Genomic DNA, 22426 nt, shown 5'->3' on the forward strand with positions numbered 1-22426 from the left:
TTATCCTTTTCACCTTTCATTTAAAAAATAAAAAGTCTAAGTAAGTCACGTTTCAAAATTACCATCTCCATGTAATCTTTGGCAGAGAAGGAATTCTACATGCACAAGGCTTCCAAAGAAATGAAAATGTCCACCTGATCATCATTGGGATTTCTTCTTTTCATTTCTTTTTATAAAGGAAAGTTGAAAGTTATTAAAGAAAAGATAGTAGAAACAATATAACCAGAGAAATAGAATTAACTATGGGTGTCAAGAGAGACATTTTTAAATGCCTCAGTAGTGTGTGTGTGTGTGTGTGTGTGTGTGTGTGTGTGTGTGAGAGAGAGAGAGAGAGAGAGAGAGAGAGAGAGAGAGAGCTAGAATTTCATAAATGCATCAAGGCTTTCAGGAACCAATTTAGCAGTTATTCTGGTTACTGTTATAGCAAATAAAATTAATAAATGTTATTTTTTTCCACTTACTCTAAACGCCCAAAGTTGCATTTGGAGAGAATATCCAGAAGAATAGGAATTAGTCAGTGACTAAGTTCATGTCATTAACCAATGACGTCCCTTTGTGCAGTGGCCAGATGTTATTCTCATTGCTTCGGCTATAATGAATGTGTACTCTCATCACCAATAAAATGGGGGTCTAATGCAGCAAGTAATCACGGTTCTTAGAAATAATATAGAAGACACTTGACACTTCTCAGCATTTTATGATGTTAGATTGGTCCATGTTAGCATCTTTGAATTTCTACTTCCAAGTGAGGATACTAGTTAAAACTAAGTAAGTTTGCTTTGAGAATTTGATGACATATGTGTGAGTGGGGAGTGCTCTGTAAAACACGGAGCAATGAATTAATGTATAAAAGGGGTCAGGACATGAAAGAAAGGTGAAGTCAATAAAAATCCATCACTGCTATTAGGAAAATTACTGAAAGTACACACATGCTTTGTTCTGTGTGGATAAAGACAGTAAGATAAGCATAACCAGCTCAGAGAGGCAAATGTGCAGGAAGGAGAGGTGCCACTCCTGAAAATCTACGTAGGCCTGGGATACCAATGCTAAAAATATTCTGCTAGATGACCACTTTGGTAGTTGACTGAAGTGTTGTTTTAAATATTACTGCAGAGCGTTTCCCAACTTCCCTTCGCTCTCTGTGTGCTAGAATGAAAATGTCTCTACCTGATGAATCAGGAAAAGTGCAGTCCAGTTCAAGTTCACTAAATATGATTACTTTGCATTGTTCACTCTTTCACTCTTCCATTCATTCAGCACAGGAGATAGAGTACTGCAGCTCTCAATCAGGTGGACATTGCTGGGTGGGCAGATTTTCCATCCTGTGGTATGAAGACAGAAGCATGCTGGGCTATATATTCTCATCTAGCTCTGATGTTCTGAGTCTTTGTACTCTTTGTGAATTTTCCTTTTTCATCCTTCTCCAAAGACTCGGAATCTTGCTGTATGTTTTCCGCTTTATTAAATTAGTAATATTCATGTCAGTCTATGAATATATATATACTTAAAAATGTCTATATATGCATATTTATTTCCCACATATAATTCCATCATTAAATATATGCATTGCATATTTTTCATCAAGTCTTTAAATTTTTTATGTCTACATTTTTTACTTATTTAGTGTGTGCACACATTTATGTACCATGACACACATGTGGAGGTCAAAGAGATCCACTCCTGGAGTTGGTTCTCTCCATCTATCACATGGGTCCCAGGGATTGAATCAGGTTATCAGGCTCATCCACTGAGCCATCTTGCCAGCTTTTCACTGGTTTTTAAAAAGAAGAAAGATGTTCATAGTCAAGGTAATCCAGTAAGAATGTTTAGGGAAAGTCTGAAGGCCAGAAGCCCTCCTTATCCAATTGCGTTGCACATTCTTTAAAAATTTTATTTATTACTTTTATGTGTATGCGTGTATTGCCTGCATGTGCTTAAGTGCACCCATGTCATGCAACACCCGCGGAACTAAGAAGAAGGCATTGGATTCCCCCAGAACTAGAGCTATGAATGGTTGTTAACCACCATGTGGGTGCTAGGAATCAAACCTGGGTCCTCTCCAAGAGCAATCAGTCCTCTTAACCACTGGGTCACCTCTCCAGCCCCTGCATTGCACATTTTTGAGAGTCACTGAAACAAACCACTTTACTGTTTGTAAAGGCACATAGAGATGGATACAGTGAATATCCCTATCCACTAAGCACTAAAAATGTATTAAAAGAGACAAAACACAGTCACAAACAAGTGCATATCAAACTTCTTCCTTCTGAAGAGAGAAATCCTTTTCATGTATGGGATCAAGTTTCCTGTAGTTTGTTTTTTGTTTTTGGTCTTTTTGAGATAGGGTCTCCCTATAGCCCTAGTTGTTCTGGAACTCACTATGTAGATCAGGATGGCCTTGAACTCACAGAGATCCGCCTGCCTCTGCCTCCTAGGTGCTGGAATTAAAGGTATGCACTACCATGCCCAGCAAGTTTCCTCTAGTTAATAGGTAATGCTAATGTGGTCCTAGAAGAATGGGGAAGATACTGATAAACAAATGGAGAGGAGAGCAAGTCATGTAAACACTACAAAGGGCAGAGGATGAGGCGAAAACCACACTAGGTTTCTGAAAAATCACTGGCCATAGTGGACACTTCATGTTGAGGGACATGAGATCAAGGGTAGTGAATTAGATCAAAGCAAGATATAGCTCAGGAGGCCAAATTCCAGGGCTTGACTCCATGCTCCAGGCAGCATAACCCAACACGCATAGTGCGAATTGCACATGTAATTTTTTTAGAAGCCCTAATAGGTGGGAGGAAAAAAAAAGGTGAAATCAATCTTATTGCTACATCTCCTTTACCCAGTATAACAAAGTTCCATCTCAACATACTATCAATATATTTTATATTTTATATTCTTTTGTTTTCTGTCTTGACTGTGAAGTTCAGAGTATATTTAACACTTTAAGCACATCTCAAAGTGTGCTAAAGACTACTGACTAGTAACAGCTATATTGACAACATAGCTCTAAGCTATAGAGAAATATTGTTCGGTTCCAGGTAGTGAGTGTTTCATATAACCCAAGTTTTATTCATCTGAATGAGGTTTTCATTTAGATATATTTATCAGAGTATGGGGAAATGGGCACAATTCAGAGATCATCATTTTGAAAGCACCTAAGTCTGAAGTGGTTGGAGATGGACGATGGACATTGACAGAAATTAGAAAACCCTGGGAGAGACACTGCATCTCCACAGTCTAATAGGATAAAACAAGGAGTTATATGCTGACTTACATAGTTAAAGCGAAACTAGGATTGTCCTCTTATATCATCTAATTATCTCTCTTATCTTGGTGGATCTGGGCCACATTAGGTCCTAGAAATTCCATAAACATGGAATCCATTATTTGTAGTAAAGTTGTGACAACTCTTTTTACAATATCTATATCGACTGTATTCAATGTTATATTATTTTACTTGATCTTAGAGAATATGAAGAGTGTTAAAAATTGGGCTGGGAATGTAGCTCAGTCAAGAAAGTGCTTGAATCACAAGCATGAAGCCCTGGCTTCTATCCCCAGTGTCACATAAAACTGAGTATGGTAGCCCATGACTGAAATTCCAGCACTCAGGAGGTAGAGCCGGGAGGATCAGGAGTACAAGGTTATCTCAGTTACATAATGAGTTTGATGTCAGCTTGGACCCCTGAAGACCCTGTCTCAAAAATAAAGTTGAAGGCCATGAAAATGAAAACAAAAATGAATCTGGAAAGGCAATCAAGGAGAAATTAAAGGTGCAGAGATGTCAGCAGCTAGCTGTGTGCCCAGAGTCTCCCACTTTGGTGCAGAGCCAAAGCATCATGGTGCAGAGAAGCCCTTTCAGAGCCCACAGGTGAGCACTGGGAAATATGACTTCAGCTTAAAAAAAGACGAGGCGGGTCAGTTGCTGAAAGGAACAATGAAGACAGTGGCTTTCAGATTATAACTCAGAGAGCCGGCTTGGGGTCAGAGACAATGATCTGCCTGTTCACTGAAAGGTATTTGACATTTCTGTGAATTGACCTTTGCTTGCCAATAGCACGCTCAATTGCATTGTCTTCTCTGTTCAAAGTTTAAGCATAAGACCTGGTACTGTTGTGGGTACAATGTGTCTCTTGAAGGCGAGCTTTTGCCTTTTAGCACTTAGTATTCTTTGGAAAAAGCTTCAGGGGAAAAAAAATCACTATACTTTTGTTTCCCCTTTAAAGCTTAAGGTGATGGACAAATATGCTTGCATTCATTTTCTGTTGCTACGTAACAAATGACCACATACATAACAGTTTAAGTAACCTTCAGCCTGCAGCTCCTGGTTCTGTGAGTGGAAGTCCCATAGGCTCAGCTGGATGCTGTGCTGAAGGCCTCCCAAGGCTCAAGTCAGGCTGTCAGGTGAACTGGGCCCTACAACCCAAGACATTAGGGCAGAATCTGCTTCTAAGATCTTCTCATGGTAAACAAATCAGTTTCTAGTGGCTAAAGAATGAGATCTTGGTTCTCTTGCTGACTGCTGGCCATGGGTCACTCTCAGGTCCTTGAAGCTGTGTCTCTAATCCTTGCATCTTTAGACTAGCAGCAATATGTCTACTTATATCTTTCTTGGAATTTAACTGTGTCTGCTATCAACTAGAGAAAACACTCTGCTGTTCAAGGGCTCCTCTGATTACAGCCCACCTGGATGATCTCACTGTCTTAAGGTGAACTGATCAATAACCTCGACTGCAATCTTCAAAATCCTTTTGCCTTGTAATGTGCCATGTTGACAAGAGTAACACCAAAGGCAGCAGTGGCTACATAGAGTTCTGCACTGCCTGTGGAGCCCTTCATCAGCATGTCAGAGGAAGCTTCAAATGGAAACCATTTGATTTTTCCTCATAAGTTAAAAAAAGCAGCCACCACTGTGTAAATTGGAACAAAAGGATGGCTCAGAGAGCAAAGGCACTTGCCACCAAGTCTGACCACCTGAGCGCAATCCCCTGGGACCCATACTGTGGATGGAGAGAACCAACCCCTGTAGAGATGTTCTCTGATCTCCACAGTGCCCACATACATACACAAATAAATAAATATAATAAAAAGAACAAACAAAACAAAGGCACAAAGTTTCTTTAATTATCCATGAAAGAACAATCTTTGACCCCATCTGGTGGTTAATTAATGGAGAATGGAGGCAAGAAGTTTATATGAGTTTATGGGAAAAGGAATTCATTTCTGGCAATTGGTGAATTAATTAAAATCTGTATCTACAAATCCATAACTATATGCATGAAGCTGCATGAAAATAAGGGTAATCAAGAAAGCCACAAAATGAAATCAAATTAGGAGACCTGATTTGTAAACAAATTCCAAAACGGGTTTTGCTCTGTGAGTTTCTACAAAAATCTCTAGGGTTCCTGGCTTCCATCTAGCTGTGTGGATGGCTCAGGCTATCAGATAAAGTATCAGGCCTGGTCAATGCAGAAACCTAGGAGGTGGCATTCATAAAACCAGTTATATAGATAGCATACTATGTATAATATAGTTACACTGCCAGTATAAAAAGGAATTATAAATAAATCTTAATGTTTTGAAAGAAAAAAAATTTAGCAAAGTGGACAAAATTCTCTTAGGACCAGGTCCCACAAATTAACTCTGGCTTGAATCTGAGGTTCTAATTCATTCTATATGGAGAATCAAAATAAATAATTAAATAACTCAAGCATGAGAAGGCATGGTCTCAGGCAACTGACAGAAGACAGTTCACATCAGTTTTAGAAGAACTAAAGCGAGCCCTGGATTCAAAGAATACCAACTATACAGTTCCTTTTAAAATAGCAATCCCACAATGACCAATCATAAACAAGGAATTCACTGTGAGTAAAATAACATTGCAAAACAAGCAGCCCGAAATATCAGATGCTGCCAAAGGAATTGCTGACTGACAGGAAGTGCCTCATCCCCTCTTTGAGCAGTTATTTTAGGAAATTTGCAATACTAGACTCCATCTATATGCTTTCAAGACATGCATTTTCTACCACTCAGAAGTGTCTCCTGAAGACCCTGGAGCAGTCTCTCAGAAACTCAGGGAGGGATCCTCCAGCAAGGTTCTCTCGTTTCCTCCCTTCTTCTCTCGCTTTCTTTCTCTTCTACATTCCCTCCCTCTCTCTTTTTCTTTCTCTGCCCCTCTCTCCTCTTTCCTTACATGTTTTATTGCCTTCCAGTTCCTGTAAGAGGGCAAGGCAAGGCCTAATACTATAGGACCGTTCTCCACTGTCTTCTGTACTGAAGACACGGGACGTTTGTTTAGCCTCTAAAAAGGTGACAATAATACCAGATAGACAAATCACTTTGACCAACGCCCTTCCCACTTTTTGTAGTTTTTTACTCCTTGACTGCTGGAACACTAGCCTGATTGACTTTACAAATCCCTCGTTTTCTTTTTAAAACACCCAGACATCTCTACAGAATTGCAGTATCGAAGTCTGCCTGAGAGATAGTGCTGCTCAGTAAGTCTTTACCGCCTTTGGTTGTAACCTAGCTTCGTTTGTGTTCAGTCCTCAGTGAACAAGAGCTTGTCTCCTGTCTCTGCAACCTCCTCTTTGCTTTACATCTTAGAGTTGATTACTAACTGAACAAATCTTTGCTGATTAATATCCAGTCTGTGCTTAAGAAACACGGTAAGACTAATATTCTAAGGAGAAAAGTTTAGTCATCTCATTCTTCTTTTAAGCCATGATTTTCAACTCACTATTAGTCTCAACAGCCAACAAATCCTCCAGGAATTAGATGGTTTATTAGAGAAGACTAGTCAAAGTCCTGATTTGGGGTGGGGGTGGAACTGTGGAGACTAACTCTACATTTAGTTTCTAATGGAGAAATTTTGTTTGTTGGATGAGAACTAGAAGGCTGAGATGGAAACTTCTGGCAGAAGGAAAATGGAAGGGCAGTGATGCCAAGAGCTGGTTACTGTTGCCTGGGTCTGGGAGGCAGGGGTGGGATGGCCGCTGTGAGCAGTACAGAGTCTTCAGGAGTGACTGTGGTGATGGCAATGCAACTCCAGTTCCACAAACATGCTAAAATTTAACCATCTTCGGATGGGTACACTCCCTGTTCCATGATGACAAAAGAGGTGTATAGCTAATGTTAAAGACATTAGAAGGGAAAAACATTACAGTAGAGGATAAGAAGAACTAGAAAGTTCAGTGGTGACCCTGCCATACTTCTCATGGATTTACAGGGCTGGAAGGCATTTTTGTGTACATGATTTCTTTCATCTTCACTAAAAACAAAACAACTTGCAGGTAAGATAGAAAGTAAGACAAAAAGTTGGCTTTCTTTCTGGCAGTAAATCACATAGACATGTGTGACTCTAAAACTGGCTTCACCACAGGAATAAGCATCCCTGGATTGAGCCCTTGGATCTCTTTCATTGGCTGAATTACCTGTGTAATTGTTATCTCCCTCACACACTTTTCTATATTAGCACAAGTCTAGGAAAAGAAAGATAATGCTTTTACACTCACCAGCAAAACTCCCATTTAACTTTTTCAAAGTGTGAAGTATCGGGAGAAGGGTGACAGCAGCATATGTTGAGGTTAAGAGTGGTGGGAATTCCAGGCCAAGGTGGAATTCAGTTCATCTCTTTCCCTAAGACATCTTCCTGCTAAATGAGACCCCTGTACAGAAACAGAATTAACTGATTCACTGTAAGCTTTGTAATTACAAATACAGACAGAGCCTGCAGATGACTCAAGCTCATGTAGTAATTCAAGGCCTGGTAAACAGTGTGTGTCTGATATCAAGAGCTGAATGGGAAGAAGAAATGGAGAAGCATTTGAAAAGATGTAATAGGCTCAGTGCTCTGCACAGAACAGTAGTAGCCTCAGCATCCTGTATAATGTCTAAGTCTTTTTCCTTTTCATTTCTAACATTGACCCCCTTCACAGTTAACTGACGAAAGAGCCAGCGTCCTTGGCGAATTGATAGGACAATCATGAGTATCTTCCTTGATGCGTTTTCTGCTTCATCTACTTCCCAACGGCATACACAGATCTCCTGGCCTTGATGCTGAACACAGCCTTGCAAGCCTGTTCTCCTGCCCCTCCACATGTGTTATCTTCTCAACACCACCCTCTTATTTGATCATCATAGTAGAAGGAAAGGAAGTTCTTTATGACAGTCTTCCTCATTTGCCTTTGGTTAATTTTCTTAAAATGTGCTTCCATTTTGGCTCCCTGACAGCAGGACAAAGTGAATGCTAATCAGCGGAATCTAGCTCAAGTGTCGGTTTCTTTTCAAAGAAATTTTGAGTCTTAGGCGCCGAGTCTTATTTTTCACAGTAATAGGTAATATGATGTAGCATGGCCATCTTTAAAGAGGCTAGTTCTATTTAAAACTGAAGAGTAATAAGACATTAAAAATTAAAATCGACCTCAGGCATGAATTCCCCTCCCCACACAGTTGTCATTTCCTGATATGATTATTCATTATTGTGATATATTGGAACTGTCAGTTCGGGAAAATCTGGTAGAATCTCTTGGAATAAATGAATTTTAGGCCCAGAAATAATTTCTGAACTCATTCAGCCCTTCCAAGCACCTTGTTTCTTAATTGGAAAAAAAGACGGTTAAAGAAGTTAAGTAATTTACTCAAAATCACACAGGAGGTAGATAATATAGTTTGAGCTTCCTCATTGGTTTTCTCCTTGAAAGAAACAGGAACTGGAAAGAGAGTTTTCTCCAGCTTCATACATTTCTGATAGAGATACTTCCCTCTTCATCTCACAGGAATTCTCCACTTATTTGTGTTAATGAAACTCCTGTGTGTGTATATGTGTGAACACTAACCTGATGGGTACACACTCTACTATAGATACTATATTTGGGAAACCTTGTTCTCATGTCCCTAAGGGTGGAGACTGTTCCCTCAGTGTGTTACCCGAGGAATCAGTGAGTCACAGGGAAGACCACAGAACTGAGATTGAGGAATGAAGGGAGTGGGGTTCTGTTCTGTATAAAGGAAGTAGAAGGCTCTGTGCCCGTGTGGTAGAGTTGGGACAGAGTGTGTCCTTTAAAACTAAGTGTATGGAAAAGGAAGGAGACGCCTCTGTGAGAAGCCACAGAACATACAAGATTGACCTGTCCTCCAAAAGCTTGAGGCTGCCTGCAGGAAAGGGTATAACCATGGGGCCCTGGGCAAGCTGAAAACACAAAGAGGCCCTTGTTCTAGAAAAGATTAAGAGCTCCACAACAGTGCCCACAAAACATTAAAACAAATGTGTAGCCCTTCCCAGATCAAAATACCATGTACATGCTTGGGCAGACCTCCTCAGTTTATTACCTCATACAACATGCCCAGGTCACCAGCCTGTCTTCCAACAGCAGTGACCTTGCCTAAGCATGCCCCACAGATCTCACTAAACAGGAGTCTTTGAAGGAAAGAGCCTGCTTGAGAGAAAAGTAGTCCTTTCAGAGAACAGTTTGGATAGGAGCCAATGAGTAAGGAAGAGGAATGTCTGAGGGCCAGAGGGCAACATGCAGGTTTAGAAAATCCTCATCTCATGGGCTGTTTCCTTCACTGCCAGTCAAAAAGGGTGTGGGTTTGCGGTCTGTATGCAATAGAAGATGCTCGTTCTTCACACTTACTGAATAAAAAAATACACTGATGGGCCAGGCATGGTGGCGCACTCCTATAATCCCAGCACTCAGGAGGCAGAGGAGGGCAGATCTCTGTGAGTTCGAAGCCACCCTGGTCTACAAAGTGAGTGAGTTCCAGCCCAGCTGGGGCTACAGGGAGACCCTATCTCAAAACAACAAAAATAAAAAGTAAAAAAATATACCGATGGAGCGGAATCTGTGTCCCTTGTTCTCCACATTGTCTTGGGAAAGGAGGATATGCACTGCACCTGCATGTATTTGTGTATACAGGTACACATGTAGAAGACAGAAATTGATGTGGGATGTCTTTCTCTGTCACTCTCCACCTTGTTTTGTGAGACAACTCCTCTCTCTGAACTTGGAGTTTGCCATTTAGGATAGACTCATTGGCCAGCAAGCCCTAGGAATCAACCTGGCTTCACCTCCCCAGCCCTGGGGGGCGGTTACAGACATGCTCTACACTGGTTGGTGCCAGGGGTCTGAGCTCAAGTCCTCATGCTTGTGCAGCAAGCACCTAACCCACTGTGATGGTCTGAATAAGAACTGCCTGACCCCCAGGCACCGAGTATTCGAACATTTGAACCCGAGTTAGTGGTACTGTTTGGGGGTGTGGCCAACTGGAAAAAATACATCACTGGGGATGGGCTTTGAGAGTTCACAGCCTTGCCACACTTCCAGTTTACTCTCTCTGCTTGTGTTTGCTGTTGGGGATGTGTGTCATCAGCTTTTGGCTCCTACAACCCCACCATTATGGATTTGCCAGCTTTTGGCTCCTACAACCCCACCATTATGGATTTTCCCTCTAGAACCCTAAGTCTAAATAAACTCTTCCTTCTGTAAGTTGCCTTGGTCATGATGTAGAAAAGTAAATAATACATCCACTGAGCATCCCTGCTCCTATTTCTGTCAAATACAGCGTCTGACACATAATAGATATTCGACAGATATTGGCTGATGACTGGTAATATGAGAGGTTATTTTAGTTCAACAATTGATGGAACTCTTCCAACTCCCCAGGGACAGCTGAGAGTCACAGGAAGGTGTTTTGGTAATAAAAGGAGAAAAAAAATGAAAGATTAATAATTCAGCGGTTAAGAGCACTAGCTGCTTTTGCAGAGGACCCAGGTTCAATTCCCAGCACCCATGTGATGACTATCATCAGTCCTAACTCCATTTCCAGGGGATCCAACACCATCTTCTGACCTCCTCAGGCATTGTATGACATGGGTGCACTTATGTACACACAAGCAGTGTTCTCATACACATATAATAAAAAAATAATAACTAAATATTTTTTTAAGAATTATTAACATTTCTTAAATGTTAGAGTGCCCTTGCTGGATAAGAGACTTAGTATCCTTTTGCATGCAAATTAACTATAGACTGCCTTAATAGGTTTATTAAGTACAGGATTTTAAAAGATACTTAATTATACTTTTCTTTTGCTATCAATGTTATTTAAGAATGATGACTTTGAGGCTGAAGAGAGATGGCTCAGCAGTTAAAAGCACCAGCTGCTCTGGAAGAGGACCCAAGTTCAGTTCCTAGGACCCACATTGCAGCTAACAATAGTCCACAACTCCAGTTTTATGGGATCCAATGCCCTCTTCTGGCCTCTATAAGCATTGCACTCGCATGATGTACTTACTCGCATGCAGGCAAAGCACTCATACACATAAAATTAAAATAAATGAATAATTTTTTAAAGAATAATGATTCTACATTCTTTTCCTTTTTAGCTCTTTTATTAGAAAATATATGCAGTAGCAGAATAGAAACAGTGTGGGGAGGAAAAAGAAGGAGGCAGAGAAACACAGAGACCTGGAAAAGCCAAATCAAAAGGAAAGACAAGGATCACAGAAGCTTCAAAAACCAAAGTGGGACCATGAGAAGTGTAGAGGATGGGGACAAAGGTAAAAGAGAAAGGAAGGAAGGACAGGGCACCCTCGTATTTACAAACAAATGTCACCATCCTACATACTCAGTGGGTAATTTGGAAAGACCTATAATGCAATATTGATGAGACATGCTCTGTGGTATGCAGGTAAATACTCAACAAGTAGACCTCAGGAAGGGAAGGGGTTGTAGTGTTTAATCAGTTTCTGTTGCATGAATCATCCCTTCTTTCTGCCTTCAAGCTACCAACACGGATTGACTGATGTGGAATTTTAGGCTGTAAAGAGGAATATACTGGATGCCATTATATTGGGAAAAGAGGTATAGTATTCCCACTGCACAAATATAGCTGGCTTGACCTTGAAAGCACTTGTATTAGTGAAATGTAGCAAGATAATTAGGAAATAATGATTTTTTAATGCTTACTGACTTTTAAATTCTATTTAATTTTGAATATATTTAACCCAAGCTGGCCTTGAACTTGAAATCCTGTTGCCTCTTTCTCCTGAGCACTGAGATTACAGGTGTACGCCACCTCAAGAGGCTACAATATAACCTCTAATGATGACTTTAGGAAGCTGGGGAGATAGCTCAGTCAATAATGTCCTTACCACACTAGCATGAAGACATAAATTTGATTCCTGTGCAGTTAAAAAGCTAAGCGTAGTTATAGACACCTGTAAACCCAGCTCTAGGGCAGTGGTGCGGGGGGCAGAAGAATCCCCAGGGGGCTTTCTGGACAGGCAGTCTAGCCAAATCACTGAGCTCCAGGTTAAAGGTGTAAAGTGATCAAGAAAGACACCTAATGTCAACCTCTGGCCACCACATGTACCTGCACATATGCAAATATGCACACACACACGCACACACACACAGGCAAAGCAACTGTACAAGATAGTAGCCACTCCAATGGACTGGAATTGCATGGTGAGTAAAATAGACTCCACAAAAGCTCTCCTAAGACATTTTTCACCTTTTTGTCAGTCTGCCTTCCTTCTTTATATTTTGATTTTTGTTTGGTTTGATTTTTGTTGCTTAACTCATCAGACTTTACCAGCTGGAGTTTAAGGAAAGATGAGGAATAGCTCTGTTTCTACCAATGGAATCTACAAAGTTTGCAACTTTATGTAAAAGTCAAAGTAGTCCTCTGTAGAAAGTCTAATGCTGGCAGCTTATAGTTAGTTAGTAGACTGAAGCTCTCATTGGACCCCTTAACCTCCATATGCCTCCAAGACAATAATGCTACTGCCCCCTCCATCCAGAGGCTGTGTAGTCATCAGATAGGGTCTTCCCATGCTCCACAAGGTTGGTATCTACCATTTATGTTCAGGTCTCAGTAAAATTAACATGTGCATACACAAAGATAAATGAGAAGGAAAGCAAATACAACAAAATGCTAATAATTGCTGAATCTTGATGAAGTTATATGAATACTCAGTTTGTCTCAAGATAAATAAAGGTTAAAAAATGAGATCACTTATAGATGCACAGCACTTGATAAATCTACAAAAACTATGCAAAGATAGGGTTTCTCTTCAGCTGAAGAGAGATGGTGTCCAGGTATCCCAGCTCTCTGGATATTAAAGTTCATCCCATCTAACTGACTTGGTTATTTAGCAATTGTTTACTGAGCATCTGCAACCCTAAGTGCTTGTAGTAATTCAATAATGAAAAGACATACTCTTAATCTCACGGAACCCACAATACAAAAAACACACAAGTCAGCAGTTACATTTGGGGCTCAGTAGAATTCTGTGAAAGATGCTGGGTTGATGTAGAGGACGAACACCTCAGCTAGCACTGGATGATCAGAGAGCTAAGATGAGAACATAAGACCTGGGCGGTGGGCACTAACAGTGTGACCAATGCTGAGTAGCCAAGCAGCAAAGGCTCACTTAGTCCTCACACAGCACTGTCAAGCAGGCTGTGGTTCCTTTTCACAGAACTGGTAAGTGAGGCACTGAATTATAGTTTCAGGGCTGTGAGACCCTCATGAAGAAAGGCATTGAAGCCATACCAAACATACCCAATTCAGGAGAACTGCAAGCTGTCCGGTGTACTGAATTTAGTACGTGTGGACATGGTGTTTGGGAGCTGGGGAGTGTTGGTGTTGCAGTGGAAAGGGTAAAAGGGCCTTTTAAAACCATGTGACTGGTAGGGACCCATTAAAGAGTATTAAGCCTGGAGGCAGTATGATCAGATTTCCATTTGTAAAGGTCCATCTGGCATCAAAATGGAGAATAAATTGAGGCAGAAGCAAAACTAATAGTAGGAGACCACTTAGGAGCCCATAATGGTTCATTTAAGAGAGACGGTGACCTGATCCATGACAGTGACAAATGACAGTGGAGAAAAGCAGGTGGGTTCTAATAGTGTGGAGGTGGACTCAAGTGTGAGAGCTAAAACCAAGGCTGATGAACTCCTAGGCTTCTGGCAAGGGAAAGCTGGTGGGCAGATGGGAGCCATGAACTACAATACTCAGGGGAGGGAAGGATGGGGACACAGTGATGATGGAAAGGTACTAAGCAGATTTCAGCAGGGTCTTATGGTGGTCACACATGAAAGGCCAAGTCAGTAACAGATGACAGTCAAAACCAATAGTTTGATCATCAGTTATAAAATCTTTCAAGGGGACAGTGTGGAGAGTAAGTGAGGGCCTTGTGGTTCTGGTGAGTTTTAACTTCAGATGGCATGCTGAATCTGAATGTCACCTACCAGCCATGAAAGCTATGTCACATGTGATCGCCATTATCTTCCGATGTCCCTGCTCCCTTAGTTGGATTGAAACCACCTTCCACGGAAACTTTCCTCTTTGCCTCTCTTTTTTTCCCACCTCTCCATCCTCTACCTCATTTCAAGGGTAGATTATTTGGGTGGAATTAGGTGTTTTCATCTGCCCTAATCAGTGAGTATGCATTTATGAAGAGCACAGGTGAGCATCTGAGGCTCTGTGAGTGACATTGCAGTCAAAGGGCTGTGTCCATTGGGGTCACATTATTCTGAAATTAAACCCTCTGCCTGCATTGCCAGCCACATACCATTGGGTTCATAATCTGCTCGTCTCTCTATTCCACATTTTCCATCAGAAAAAATAAAGCAGACCATACTTTACAAGTCTGTTGTGTTACAACAAGGTAAATATGAAGAGAGCAGTCTAGTCCTCATAAATGTGTTTCCTGTCAACTTCTTCAGGCTGTTGCCTGGGACAAATGAGCTAGTGCTCTCAACAGGGTTATGATTGTCTTAGAATATCAGTTCCACAGAAGTTCAGTCATTTTTAATGAGCTTTGCCACTGTCGTTACCTCTGTTATAATAACTGTGGCTTGCAGTAAAAAGCCTTTGAGCAACTCTTGAACATATCTGTATGATTATTTTTAAGCCCTTTATTTCTTTGTTGTTGCTTGGGTTTGTTTCTTTCTTTACTTCGCGTTGTTTTGCAGAAGCAGCGGGGTATCTCTGCAACTTGCCATTCCTGCTGGTGCACTCTCTTGTTTAGTCACCAGTGTTCAGCTAAAATATCTTGTCAATCAAAGCTTTACTAGTCTGGAGAAACTATAACTGTGCTGTTCTTGAGATGTGAAATGAAAGATACTGAGGCATTAAACACTGCAGAGAAGAGACTAGAGAGACAACTCAGTGGTTAAGAGCACTGGCTGCTTTTGCAGAGGACTTCCCAGCACATGGAGGCTGACAACTATCCATAGCTCTGGTTCCAGAGGATATGACACCCTCTTCTGGCCTCCCAGGGCATTGCATGCACAGATGCACTTACATATATCCAGGCAAGATACACATAAAATAAATTATTTTTAAAAACTGGAGACAAGAAAGGACTTGATATGACTGTACCTCTTTAACCCTTGTCATATATGAAAATAACTTGGAGACTTAAAAAACTTTAATTTTATAAATTGCATATTACCAATATGATTGCTGGATCAGTTAGATTCTCTAGGGGAACATAACTGATAGAATGAACATGCATTACAAAGAGGATTTACCATATTGAGTTACACTATGCAAACTGGGTAGTCCAACAGTGACTGTCAGCACACTGGAGAGGCTGAGAGGCTGGGTAGCCCTAAAAGCAAAGAAGATCTCTAGGCTTCTGGGAGTTGCTCGGTCCATGAGGCCAGATGCCTCAGCTGTCCCAATCTGGTGCTGAAAGCCTAGAAAATTCCTGAGGAGCCATTCATCTTTGGAAGGCCGAAGAAACTGGTTCTGATGTCAGTAAAGAATGACAGCAGCGGTAGCAGTGGCAGCAGCGGCAGCAATAACAGAGTAGATGTACTCACCAGCAAGGACTGAAGCCTGACAGCAAAAGTCTCCTGGTGCTACTTTCCCTCAGACCTCTTTACATCTGGGCTGCTGCTGAAAGGTGCTGCCCACTGTAGGGGAAGGTCTACCCCCTCAGTCATTGCAGGAAATACTCCCACACACTCAGAGGCAAGTCTCTTGGTTGAGACCCAATCCAATCAAGTCGAGAACCAAGATTGAGCATCACAACTACTCTGATGAGTTGTTAAAATATCTGGTAAAGTTGGCATATCTAAAAGGAAAGGACTTTGTATCAAATAAACAATCAACTTTCTACCCAATTTAACACCATTGCCCATAAAGATCAAATGTTGTAGCTTCTCTTTGCTGTATTCCAAGACAGAGACAGTGCCTAGCATTTGAGACTTCAACCTTGTAGATCCCTGAGCACTTCATGATGTTATAGGAAAACAAAGTGGAAGCCTGGATCTTCACTCAGTATCTCTGCTTTTCCCCAAGGATCGTTCCTTCTGGAGCTGCTCTCATGTTGTCTCTGTCATCTAACACTAGCTATAAAAGAGAATGAGGTTTCACTCTCTGTCTCCCAAAAGCCTCATTAAAAAGTGTTGGCATGACCTCCCCATTTCGCAAAAGTTCCAAGAGATTTCAGCCCAACAAGACAAGTACTGGTTGTATGTAAGTAGCCATCTTGCTTTGAATCGAAACTCATTTTTGTATTAGAATATTTAATAAGAGATCCCATTAAAAGTGATTTATACCTAAAATGGATCTATATTTTTCACAATCCAATTGCACTATTCATGAGAACTACATTTATTTTTATTCGTTTCCTCTTTAAAATGCATTGTAAGAATTAATTTGTCTCCTGAACATAATAATTATGCTTCATTTTTATAAAGTGCTCAGATGTTCACAAAGCTATGTGATCATGTCATGACACCCTCATGAGACAGGTACTTTTGTCTTCATTTTACACATGAGGAAAACAAATCCAGAAGGTTTTCATGACAAAACCAAACCGAAATGTATACAAGTTCCTCTGACACTGACATTGTGGTGTTTGTATCTGTCACTGAAGCTCTCTCATGGCAGGTGGGATCTCAAATAAAAAGTTCAGCCCTCCTCAGCATCACACAAGGCAGGAAGGCACTGTGAATGGTATAATGGGCCCGATATAACATAGGAGGAAGCAACATAAGGAACAGACCAGCTCCACAAATACAATACTAGAGAAACTATGTCTTGCAAAGAGACGACCCATTTCAGGCATCAGACACAGGAAAGCTGTGCTAGTAGACCTTGTATGGCACTATGCGGGCTTGTCCTCAAGATGGAGTCTATAGTTGGAATGCTGGGAGTTTCAGATTGAAAGATTCTCAGTGATCATAGAAAAGGTAACAACCACAGTCGGTCAGATTTAAACATTGCTATCAGAGGCTGATATACATGATTCATTATAGTCTCCTACATCAACTTATCAACAGAATCAACCTCCTGAGCAGCTTTCACATTCTCTGGCACTTTAGCTTTTTTTCCTATTTGCTATCCTTAAGCAGAATCCATCCAATTATGAGGTTACTTCATAATTTCACTTACACGCTATGTGTAAATACTTTCCAGGTTTTATTCATAGACCCAGCTATTACCCTTAAGTCCTATAATTATCTTCATAATGGGCCTGGTCCATCGCTAATGACTAGTGGGAATTGGGTTAAAATTTTTCCTCCATGATTACCCCCCTTGGAAAGACTCAGTAGGACCTGGGAGTATTGAAGGAAGAGGCATGGGCAAGAGGAAGCCTAGGCAGGGGGGCTATCACGGGCATCGAGTTGTCAGTGAAGGGTGGACAACCACTGGGAGGTGGACCAGAAGCACAGAGGCCAGTGTGGACAACTCACGGGAAGGCAAAGAGCTGCCTATCATGCTGGACCCTCTGGTTTTCCCTAAGGACTCGGTACTAGACTTGGTCCAGTGAACAGTCCCATAATAGGTCAGAAAAGATTAATAGGGCTGTCCAAATCCATAGGAAAAAAGCATAGAGAACATACTCAAATGCTAAATAATACCAAAATAATAATTATAATAATAATTAATAATAATATTAGGAAGAGAATGACTAAGTACCTGGACAGAAGACATGAAGAAATTAAAGAGAAATAATTAACTGGAATTAGTGACTAAAAAAGAAAAATATAGTAGAAAACAATATCAATTTTTGTGGTTTTCTTTTAGACCTGTAAGGGCAAGCTTAAGGCAGGCCCATTGACCTGGGCTCTCTGAGGATGGGCAGGGGTGTTTCTAAAGGCTTTTTGCAAGCCTGTCTTAGGAATCCCTGGCTTATAGAGCATAGCAGACTGATCCAGGCTCAGGTCCTCACAGTTAGCTTTCTAGTACTCCTAAGTCTGTTGGCTGTCTCAGCCCATTGCTAGAACATGGTCATACAGAAGGGAAACACTTAAGAACAATGGGATGTCTGTGTGGTTCTGAGTGCAGTAATGAGAAGTCAGTGCCACTCAGGGAGGACCATGGGCAGGAGCCTCAGCTGGAGAATGCTTTGTGGAGGACCTAGGATGTAGCTCAGACTTTACAGGTTGTGTGGGATGCAATTAAAGATAGGCAGGTGGGTTGGGGAGCTGGTGAAAGTGGATAAAGCAATGTCTCATACAGCTTTAAGCAGGACAGTGTGGATACCATGTATAAAACCTGAGAAAGCCACATTGCTCCCTCAGCCTGCTCTGACTTCCTCCCCTAGGGAAGGCTGGTCACCTACACAGCCTTGGAACTTTTTGCCTCACTCCTATTTGCATCTGTCCTCCTGCATCACTTACTTTCTGTGGAAGTGATGAAATACCATAACAAAAAGCAACTTACAGAAGAGAGTGCATTTTACTTATGGTTTCAGAGGCATAGAATCGGGCCTGGCAGCAGGGGCAGGAAGCTGGCTAATCACATTTTTCATCCATTCACAGGAGAGAGAGAGAGAGAGAGAGAGAGAGAGAGAGAGAGAGAGAGAGAGAGAGAACAAGAAGTGGGATAAAGCTATAAACACTTAAAGCCCATGCCCAGTGGTATTCTTCCTTCAGCAAGGCTCCACCTCCTGAAGGTTCCATAGCCTACCAAAACAGGGAATGAGTACTCAAACATATGAGCCTATAGGAGACATTGCTCATTCAAACCACCACATTTTCTTAGCCATGGAGCAGCGTTATTCTCACACTGCTCATCTGTAAATGAACATTTAATTCATTCACACTAAAGCACAAAGGACACACGATCCTTTAATCAGGAACGCTAATAAGACTTTGTAGGATAGTATCACCTGTCAAAGCCTCACTTCGTACTTACTACAGCGCTACGGCCTGGTGTATTCATTCCTTTTCTGTTGGTGTTATAATATACCATGGGCAAAAGCAGCTTAGGTCAAGAAAGGGTTTATTTTGGTTTACAGTTCCAAAGGCATAGAGTTCATCGTGGCAGGGAAGACCTAGCAGCAGTCTGGGAAAGCATGATCACAGGGTAAGAAGCTGGCTGAACATATTTTAACCACACACAAGAAACAGAAAGAGAGCAGGAAGTGGGGTGTGGCTATAAAACTTCGAAGCCCACCCTCATGACATACTTTCTCCATCAAGCCTCTACCTTCTAAAGGGCACAGCACCTGGAGACCAAGTATTCAAACCCATGAACCTATGGAGGACATTTCTCATTCAAACCACCACATTTGGGGAGGTCACAGACTGCTCCTCTGTATGGCTAAGGAAAGAAAAGCCCAAAGAATCTAACCTAAGGACCACATTGCTGCTAAGGGAGGATCACCACCCTGTGGTACATCTTGTTGCACTGTTTCCACTTGATCAGGGATTGCAGGTTTAGGCTGTGCCTCTGAGGATCTTGGACAACAACCCGGAGAGAGGAGGTTGGTTCTTTCAGAGAAACTCTGAATCATAGGTCACTGCCTTCTGATTATGTTGCCAGAGGCCAGTGAGAGAAAGTTGTGAGCTTCCATCTCCCTGTCTATGAAACTCCCTCTACTTCACGGGTGTTGTTCTGATATAACATCCGGACAACATGCCTACCACAGAAAAGACCTCAACAAACCTCTTCCTCGCCCCTTTCTCTTCTCCATTTTATTGTACATGAGGCAAGCCCTGGCCGGTCGGAACTGCAGTGCACCATTCCCTCAGATGCTCTTCTTCCTTCTACCTTTTCGTTGTCCTTCTCTCTCTCTCCCTCTCGATCCCTGTGCCCAGCTGTACCGATTTTCACTTCTCAGGTGAGCCAGACAGCTTCCCCTCAGCCACGGCGCACGCTGGTTCCTCTGCTCCTAACCCACCTCACCTTCTGCTTCTTTGCTGATCCCTTCAATCCGTCAACCAGGTGTCACTGCTTCATGGAGAACTGAGGTAGACTCCCTGTTATACTTTCTCATGGGATCCTATCATTTTCCTTGGTGACATTTAATAAAATTTATAACTATGCATTCATCCTATATATGTGTTTGTTGGTTTAAAGTCTGTTTTTTCCAATAGAGTGTAGGTTCATTCTAGACAAGAATTAAATCTGTTTAGTTGATCACTGTTCTCTGTAGCACGAATCTAACACATGGGCATGTGCCATGGGCAGACAGTGTGTTGGGTGAGTTCTGCTCTTAATCTCCTCCACTTAAGATGACTTCCTACAGTCTCCTCAGTAAATAAAAACTAAATTTTCCTAGAGCCCATACTCTCTGATCTGTTCTTTAATTTTCTTTCCCCAACATTTATTCATACATTCGTGAGAAATGGGTTATGTTCTCTGGTTATTTCACAATTCTCCAACCACATGATCAGTTTTCCAAGGACTGAAACTTTCTCAGAACCTTTTTGGAAATCTCCAGTGTACCTACTCTAATAGTAGAGAATGCTATCAGTGCTCAGCATTTTCTTGATAAATGAAAATATAGATCAGTCCAGTAACCCTAGCATATTCTTTCCGCATAGAGAAAATATTCACACAACAAGTACAGAGATTCCTTTGCAGAAAGATAATTTCTAGCCAGGGCTCAGCTTCCTTCTCCAGTTACTCTTTTCGGTTTCAATAAGAAGCAAACAATCTTATCTTGAAACGGGGATTGGATTTATTTTTAATAAGAGAGTCTGAATTGGAAGCTTATAGTTTTTCCTCAAAATTTAATAACAGTACAAGAAAAGCCTTACACTGCACTGCTCGTGTATAAGGGAGAACAAAGCTTCCAGGTAAACTTCTTTGTTGAGGAGAAAGCAAGCCTGGTATCACCCAACTGTTCAAACTCGCTGGGAGGCTGGGGAGGTCACACAGTCAGAGCCTGTTTCCAGAATCCAGGACTAGACATGGACATGAAAGGAGACAGCAAGCTCCTTGGAGCCATTGTCCTCAAACACAGGAGGTTTGGACCCTTGCCACTGATAACCTCAGGAAGTGATCACTTTTAATACGTCCCTCTTCCTCCATTCACGAGTGAAGCAAAACAAAAAGGTTCAAGTAAAAGATGCCATTTTTATGCCCCAAATGAGCATTACTATGCCAGAATCTCAACATTCAGTATTCTGCAGTCTACCAGTTCAGTATTCTTTGAATCACACACACACATACACACACATTTTAGATCAATTTTTATTTGCTCAACAGTTGCTGAAAATGGAACAAATCATGTCCAATTCCCCCCAGAACTAACGGTTGATATTATAGAACGGACCAGGTTAAAATTTTAAAAAGCTAAGTTTTGCTAAATACCAGTTATACCATGGAAACTGCCAAGGTTGGAAGGGGACCTGTTCTTCATGAAGCATCATTTAATCAACAGTCTTCCACCTCTACTTGGCTTTATGACAGTCCAGAGTTTGTAAGAGACAACTGCTGACAGATGCCTTCTCTCTGCTCTCTCAGGCTGCAGCAGTCCTGAAGGTTGATGGAGGGCCATGCTATTCAAACAGCAGGCGTGGCTGAGACAAAAGCTCCTGGTGCTGGGAAGCCTTGCCGTTGGCAGTCTCCTGTATCTAGTTGCCAGAGTTGGGAGCTTGGATAGGTGGGTGATTAAATATATTCTATACTTGTGTGATTTTAAGTGTCCCTTGATAGAAGCTTCTTTACGATACAACTTTAAATTGATACATTTGTTTTCTTTCCCTTAAAATTCCTAAGAAACATGTTTTTCTGCAGTGTTTGTCTTGATTTATTGAGACCTTAAAGGAGATTTGCATTGCTCAAATCAAGGTGTTGTATCAAGATCTATTTGTATTCTGCATGCACTGACACTTATTTTCAGAGAAGGAATAAAGCCATGTACAGTAAAAAGAAAAAAAATGCCATTTACTAGAATACAGTGTGGTCCATGTGCATCTGGCATTGACCTCTAGTCATTGCATAACAATGGTAATATAACTATGACTTTTCATTTTGAAATTTATGAGTGGACAGTTAATGTGCTATTGGGAGTGTTGAAATTATGTATGCACCAGTAAAGAAGCTCATCAAGTTTGCAATCCACTGTCCTAGAAAGATGGCTACAGGCATGGATTTTTAACTATGCTAATTAACTCTGGTTTTCAGGAGCTGAGCATAACAGACAAGGAGCCTGTCA

The 22426-nt window shown here is 41.3% G+C and overlaps 1 protein-coding gene across 1 annotated transcript in view; it reads left to right on the forward strand.

The window, feature by feature from the left end:
• The window catches only part of Hs3st5 (heparan sulfate-glucosamine 3-sulfotransferase 5), a 197389-nt gene that overhangs the window by 169712 nt on the left and 5251 nt on the right, over nt 1-22426 (forward strand). The window contains exon 3 of the mRNA XM_008832663.2: nt 21733-21871. Coding sequence (XP_008830885.1) covers nt 21765-21871 — 107 coding nt within the window. The 5' untranslated portion in view covers nt 21733-21764. The remainder of the gene's footprint in view (nt 1-21732; nt 21872-22426) is intronic.

The sequence above is a fragment of the Nannospalax galili genome, unplaced genomic scaffold, assembly GCF_000622305.1.
Source record: "Nannospalax galili isolate Female #2095 unplaced genomic scaffold, S.galili_v1.0 scaffold55, whole genome shotgun sequence".
NCBI lineage: Eukaryota > Metazoa > Chordata > Mammalia > Rodentia > Spalacidae > Nannospalax > Nannospalax galili.